At 46.5% G+C, this 6,726-nt stretch overlaps 1 protein-coding gene across 5 annotated transcripts in view; it reads left to right on the top strand.

The window, feature by feature from the left end:
* The first annotated feature begins 543 nt into the window (after positions 1-543).
* Positions 544-6,726, top strand: part of CEP192 (centrosomal protein 192) — a 71,875-nt gene continuing 65,692 nt past the window's right edge. For all 5 annotated transcript variants that reach the window (XM_043443851.1, XM_043443850.1, XM_043443849.1 and 2 more), the window contains exons 1-3: positions 544-699; positions 973-1,143; positions 5,552-5,719. In XM_043443851.1, the coding sequence (XP_043299786.1) occupies positions 1,034-1,143; positions 5,552-5,719 (278 nt within the window). In that variant the 5' untranslated portion in view covers positions 544-699; positions 973-1,033. The remainder of the gene's footprint in view (positions 700-972; positions 1,144-5,551; positions 5,720-6,726) is intronic.

The raw sequence follows: 6,726 nt of genomic DNA, 5'->3' as shown, positions 1-6,726 counted from the left end.
TGTATGCAATAAATTCTGGGATAAAGGAAAGTGAAAGGAGTGGTTTCTGTAAAATAGTAGGGCCTTATGCAGAGTAGGCTTTGGTGATGGGATTCGTGACCTAAGCAGAACGGAGACGGAGGAAGGCAATTAGGGACCGACCGTCTCATCTCGTCCCTCGCCACCCGGGACCAACCTTTACTGCGCCACACAGACGACTCGGTGTAGGGCGCGCTCAATTTAAGACTTAGAACAGGAGCGCTCTAGGTGTAAACGTGCGGTAAGGTGACCACACACGTCAGTGTCTGCTCCCGTACGGACAATGCCAACACTTCCGACCCGAATTCGGGGTGTGTCAGTTGTCCCCACCCGAAGTAGGTCTCTGCACACAGTGCCGGTGCTCTGGCTGCAGGTAAGGCAGGCGCCGCGCTTCTCGGCCGGGCGCGGCTTCCCGCTTCAAATCCGGACGCTTGCCCTCACCGAATCAGCGGGCTCGCCCCTTCGCGCCACCCAATCCAAAGCCGGCTCGGAGTCCCCGCCCCTCGGCCCGTGCCGCGAACTGACGTAAATCCGAGGGGCGCGCGGTACGGCAGGCAGCCATGAGGGGACGCGCGCACTCGCGCTGTCGGAACCACCCCCCACCCCCCCGCACCGACGCCTAACCCCTTCCTCGGCGGACCTTTAGCCGCCTGGGCTGCAGCGGCTGGCGTCGCGCGCTTGGTGAGGGGTAGTTGGGTCGGGGAAGGCGATTCGGGCTGCCTTAAGAGCGGGGCCTCCGAAACGAGGTTATCTTGTTAGGGGCCTGGTTCCGCCCCTCTCTCCCCACACGACGGCCCCGGCTCACTGGCCGGGCCAGGCGCGGGTGACGCGCTGCGGTCCGGCGGGTGCGGCCGTGTCCCCGTGGCTCCCGGCTTCGTGCGAGTCGTTTCACGGAAAAACGGGAAGGGAGACAGCGTTTGAGGTCGCTCTACTTTTGTTTTCTCCCGACGGCAGACTTTGTTCCCTGAAGCATGAGGTCCCTTTCGAGGCAGTCGCCTGGAGGACAGCTGTTTTCATGACTGTGTTTTCACTTGCTGTTACCATTTTGAGGTCACTCGACTGGAGCTTTTTCTGCTCCAAGATCAACTTTTTCTCCGGACTTCAGTTTTTAGGGCAAACTTTACGGTAAGCTTTGAAAACTGCTATGCTAAAATGCCTACCTAATGATAAAGAGTATCTTAGAACTTTGGGGAAGTTTGACTGCTTTTTCCCCACAGCCAATATTTTTTTGCTTGTAGATTTCTGGTCCACAGCTGCAGCCCATGATATTTGATGTGTCTAGGTCTGAAAGCAATTAAGTATTAGTAAACTCGAGCAAGAAGTTTTGAAGTTATTGCTTTAGGGAAGTACCCAGAGAAATCTCAGAGGTGGCTGGTTAGTTCAAATGTAGTGAAAGGAAAGACAACATCCTACTGTTTTGGTTTAAGGTGAGGCAGGGGGGTTGGTAATGTAGTCCAGATGGAAATTAGGAGATCTCTTCTAGGAAAGCTTTAGGATGGCTTAGAATAAGTGTAATCCTGTTCTGGAAAAGAGAGATTGGGCACTAGATTATATCTGGAGGAATCTTCCCCTGGATGGTGTTTCTCTTGCACTGGCAGCGAAACTCTTCTTCTACACTTAACACTATATCATATTGGAGTGGATTGTCAGCTTCCTGAGGGCAACCACCTTATTTACTGTTGCTTTGCTTCATGCAGCCAACCAGAGTTGTTTTTCACGGTTTCTGTTTGCTAATGATTGTTGCATGAATGACCTTTGCTTAATATCTCAATTTTCTTGGATTTGTTTCCTTCTAAGCTGAGATCACTCTTAAAGAGTTAATGTATATATTAATGTGTTATATATGTTTGTAAATGTGTAACTTAGTAGCTACAAGACTAGATGTGAGGAGCCTACCTGGACAACTTGGTCAGGATTTTAAAGTGGGATGGATGGATAGGCAAGGCTTCTGCTCTTAGGAGAAATCTTTTTAGTGGAAGACAGACAAGTACAAAAAGGCTGTCATCAGTCTAGCCAAAAGTAAAATGACTGTGATGGACTATGGGGCTAGGTTTCACTTAATGATAAGGGATCGCCTCTTTTAGAAAGTGACATTTGAATTGAGGTGAATGTTGGGAAGGAGCTAGCTGTGCAGACATCTTGAGGAATATTCTAGGCCCCAGGGCAGGGATGGGCTTGAGTGTTACAGGAACAGGTGCAGGAGGCTGGGACATGTGGAAGATGAGGTGGCTCATTGAAGTTTTCAGGAAGGATATTGTACCTGGCTTATGTTTGATGGTCCCTTTGATTGCCGTGCAGAGGATTAATTGTAGGGTGGTGAGAACTGAAGCGTTGAGACTGGTCAGGAGGCCTTTCTGTTGGGGTAGAGTGGTTGTAGCAGAGTCAGAAAGATGGAGAGTGATTCTGGGTTTGTTTTAGACAAGCCCTGTGTTTTCCTCAGAAATAAGGTTCACAAATGTGTTTTGATTGGCTGTGGTGTTTTCACTGCATTTAAATTGGTTCAAGTGGAGTCTAGTTTCTAGTTGATCTCAGTTCTTAGAGGCTTCTTGTTTGACAGTGTGTGTTGTTGAAGGCATTTGCGTTTGAGATTCATGTGTGTAAGGTGTGCACTGCATTATGTAGCTGAGGTCAGGGTCCTGGGTGTCCCTAACACAGAAGGGGAGGCTGTCAGATGAGATGCTTGGCTGTGGGCAGGGGGCTAAAGTGCAGAGGAAGGATGGGACAGGTTTTCCACTTCCTGCATCCTAATGTGGGAGAGTTTGAACGTCTTTGTAGAAATCAAGAAGAGGAATTAGACCTGTCAAAAAGAGGAAAACACTGAGGCGTGATCTGAGAGGTGGTGGGTGCTAATGAGATAGGTAGTGATGAATGTGCTTGTATTAACTCAGTTTGAAAGCCTTCCTTTCTTCAGCAAATTTATTGAGGGTCTACTCTTTAGGGCACTGTTTTAGATAGGAATTCACTGTGACACAGGCCCAGTCTCTGCCCTCATGGAGCTCACATTCTGATGTGGGAGAGGGTAGTTAAGCGGGTGAACTGTAAAGAGAAAAGTAAGCCGTGCCAGGAAACAGACATGCCGTGCCTGACTGTACTGGCTGGTGGGGACATGGACCTTTACATAAAGACCTGAAAGAAGAGAAGGAGCAGGAGCCTTCATGGTGGCGGTGAAGCAAGGATGACTGGGATGGAGGTCACAGATCACTCAGTCCCCTGTTGCCAGCATGACTGACTTTCTTAGATGGGAAGCTGAGGAGGGTCTGACTAAGCTGTGACAGTGTTGGGCTTTTTTGGATGACTTGTGTGTGTGGAGCTTTAGTCTGGGAAGGAAGATAGAGGCGTGGAGACAAAAGGCTGTTGCACAGAGGATCTTGGAGAGTGTGTGAGTTGACCATGACAGTGGCAGTGGGAGTCTTGGGCAGTGGCAGGTTCTGGTTAGCCACTGGGGTTTGCTTGAGGGATTGCATGTAGGGTGTGTGTGTGGTAGTGGGAACCCTGAAGGTTTGGTCTTAGCAATGGGAGAACGGAGTTGTCGTTTTCTCTTTGGGGAAGAGTGAAGAGCGGGGTTGAAGATTGAAGATGTCTTGAGGGGTTGCCATGAAGTGGAGTCAAGGTTGAGGTTTCAGGTGTCTGTTGGATATCCATGTGAAAATGTCAGGTAGGTAGTTGAACATCTGAGGCTCAGGGGAGGGGCCCAGGCTGGGATATAAAACTTCCAAAGTGAGGGCAGTCATCTAGTGAGGCTGGATGGATGGGGGTACCTGGGCCCAGCCCTGGAGGCTTGCTGTGTGCAGGTCCAGGAGAGGAGGAGGGCCCCGGCAAGGAGGAGAAGCAGCCTCTGGTGAATCTGGGAGTCAGACAGAGGTGCTTTGGAAGCCAGGTGAAAAAAGTATTTATGTGAGGAAGGAACATGAGTTTCATTCTGTCAGGTCCAAGAAGAGGACTGAAACTTGACCGTGGGATTATGGAGTAGACAATACAGAGGTCAGTGGTGATACTGACAAGTGTTTGGTGAGGCCCTGGGATGAAAGCCAACTGGGAGTGGGCTCCAGTGAGGACTGGAGCCGGGTGGACAGTAGTGACTCCTGCTGGAGGTCTGAGAGGCAGAGGGAGCGTGGACAGAGGTGGCGGTAGCTCCGGGGGATAGCTGGGCTGAGGTTGAGGAAGGCTTCTTTGGGTGGGGGCACTGCACCAAGAGATGGGACAGTGTTGAGGAGGAGGGACTGGTGTTGGAGTGGGAGGGGTAGGCTTCTGCCTGGAGTGTGGATAACTTCATCTATGCTTAGGTAAGTTTGGTAGGTTTCTACTGATCTTAAGACTTTTCCTACTTTGTTGAGTTACTGGATTAGTCTGTAATACCTAAACTCACAGATGAGTGATTTGTCACTGAACCTAGCACAGTCCTGCATTGTTGTCCATCTTACCAGTAGTGGCACTGCTTAGAATATCCTTCCAGGCTCTAAGCCCTCTTTCTTCCTCTCCTTTCAGCTGATGGGATTAGGCCAGACTTTGTAATACACGATTTAATGCTTGTGGGACCTGCTCCATGGTTTTGCTTACCTGTTGCCTGAATACAGTGGAGCACCTCCTATGGTCACCATACACTTAGTGTTTAGGACAGTTTGGAATTAGTCCTGGGCATGAATCTTACTAATTGCACAACCTTGGATAAATTTAGCTAGTTTAGTCTCTGAGTTTGTTTTTTTAGTAAATTGAGGATAAGTGAGTTAAGGTAGTGGGTAGGCAATAAATCTTAAATCTCTCCCATCACTGCTTATGTTTGTCTTCTTTACAAGCTCCTTTATTTCATACTTTGCCTATAAAAGTTCTTCTCATTCCTCAAAGTATAAGGCCAGTATCCTCTCATTTTGTCTTTCCTGATTTAATTATTTTCTTCACTGAATTTCACACAACCCTTACATGAGATGCAGTCTGAATTATTTTTGAAATTAAGTGACATCTCCCGAGTACTGAGCTCGAGGTCCATGGAGCCCGTGGCCAGCGTGCAGTGAAGGTTCTCCATCAGTACAGAGTGTGCCAGGATTCCCCAGACCTAGCCTTTGTGTGCCACTTTTACCATTTCTGTCTTGTCCATGTGCCAGATATACTTTATTTAACTTGAACATTTTTCTTTGAATGGACTCACTTTTAAAACCGTTTACTCATCCTTAGTCTCTGAAATCAGGGGCTAGATTTTACTAGTTCTATTTTTTCTATTCCATGTTAGGATGTGTATTCAACTGGTATACTTTTAAGTAATGTCCTGAAATCATCTGTATGTGCCATTGATGTCATGTCTTCTTTGATTCTTTATTAGTAAATTCAAAATTTAAGAGTAATTAAACTGTTGTATCTCATTGTTTTGTTAATTGTTAGAAGATAGTTTGAGGTTTATATTCTCAGCTATAGTATCCCCTTAGTGCTGTTCCAAAAAAGAATTTTATCAGTTTTCTAAGATTTATGAGATTTCTATTTTAGTCATTTGAAAAAAATTTATAGTAATATTTGATATATAAGAATACTTTTATTGTTGCAGTGAGATGGAAGAATTTCGAGGTATAGCCGAGGAGTCATTTCCAAGCTTTTTAACCAGTTCATTACTTGGTAATAGTGGGATTTTGGAAAATGTCACTCTTTCTTCAAATCTTGGCCTGCCTGTTGCTGTTTCCACACTTGCTAGAAATAGATCCGGCTCTGAAAACAGGTACGAATTGTTTTAACAGATGATTTTTTTATAGATCCTTAAAGCCTGTGATATATTGATTACTTCTGCGAAATTTCTCAGCCAAACTTGAGCTTTTGCTTTATCTGAGGGAGATGACCGTTTATGTAAAGTCAACACAGAAGATAAAACCCTCTTTCCTATTCCTTCACCTTATCAGTGGTGGGTGGGTAAGTTTGGGATTGAGCACTGGTAGGATTTGACCTACCAGTGGTTTTTCTGTTCATGGTGTTTTGGCTTTGTATTAGTTCAGCCCCCTGGCAACTGGTGATTTGAGCTGCATCCCCAAATGTGATGTGTATAGCTCACCCATTTTGTGTAATGTGTGAAGTTTGCCTGTGCTTAAAAATCTAACTTCTGGGTTTTCCTGGTGGCTCAGTGATAAAGAATCTGCCTGCCAATGCAGGAGATACAGGTTCAATCCCTGATCTAGGAAGATCTGACATGCCACGGAGCAGCTAGGCCTGTGTACCACAACTACTGAGCCTGTGCTCTAGAGAGCCTGAGAGCTGCAACTACTGAGCCCAGACACTGCAGTTGCCGAAGCCTGCACGCCCTAGAGCCTGTGCTCCACAAGAGAAGCCACCTCAGTGAGAAGCTGGTGCATCACAACTAGAGTAGTCCTTGCTTGCTGCAACTAGAGAAAAGCCCCTGTAGCAGCAAAGACCCAGTACAACTAAAATAAATAAATTTTTTTTTAAAGGCTTTGCATGCTACAGATAAATCTTTAATTAAAAAAAAACTCTAACCTCTTTCCCATCCTCTGCCCAACCTAAACATTCTGTATGGAGCATCACCTTTATATTTGGAACAGAGGGGTTGGATTAACTCTCTAGAAACTTTTAGCTTTACGGTTTCCACGACTTTCTTGTTGAAAATATACGTTCTGCTGCTGCTGCTACACAGTTTTTCAGTGCTTTGCAGGTACAGTGATGGTTTTCAACACTGTGGGCCCTATCTGTTTTTACCCCTGGCCGTTGATTTTATAG

The sequence above is a fragment of the Cervus canadensis genome, chromosome 23, assembly GCF_019320065.1.
Source record: "Cervus canadensis isolate Bull #8, Minnesota chromosome 23, ASM1932006v1, whole genome shotgun sequence".
Lineage (NCBI taxonomy): Eukaryota > Metazoa > Chordata > Mammalia > Artiodactyla > Cervidae > Cervus > Cervus canadensis.
Note: the sequence above shows the minus strand (reverse complement) of the source record. Positions and strands in the feature narration are given on the sequence as shown.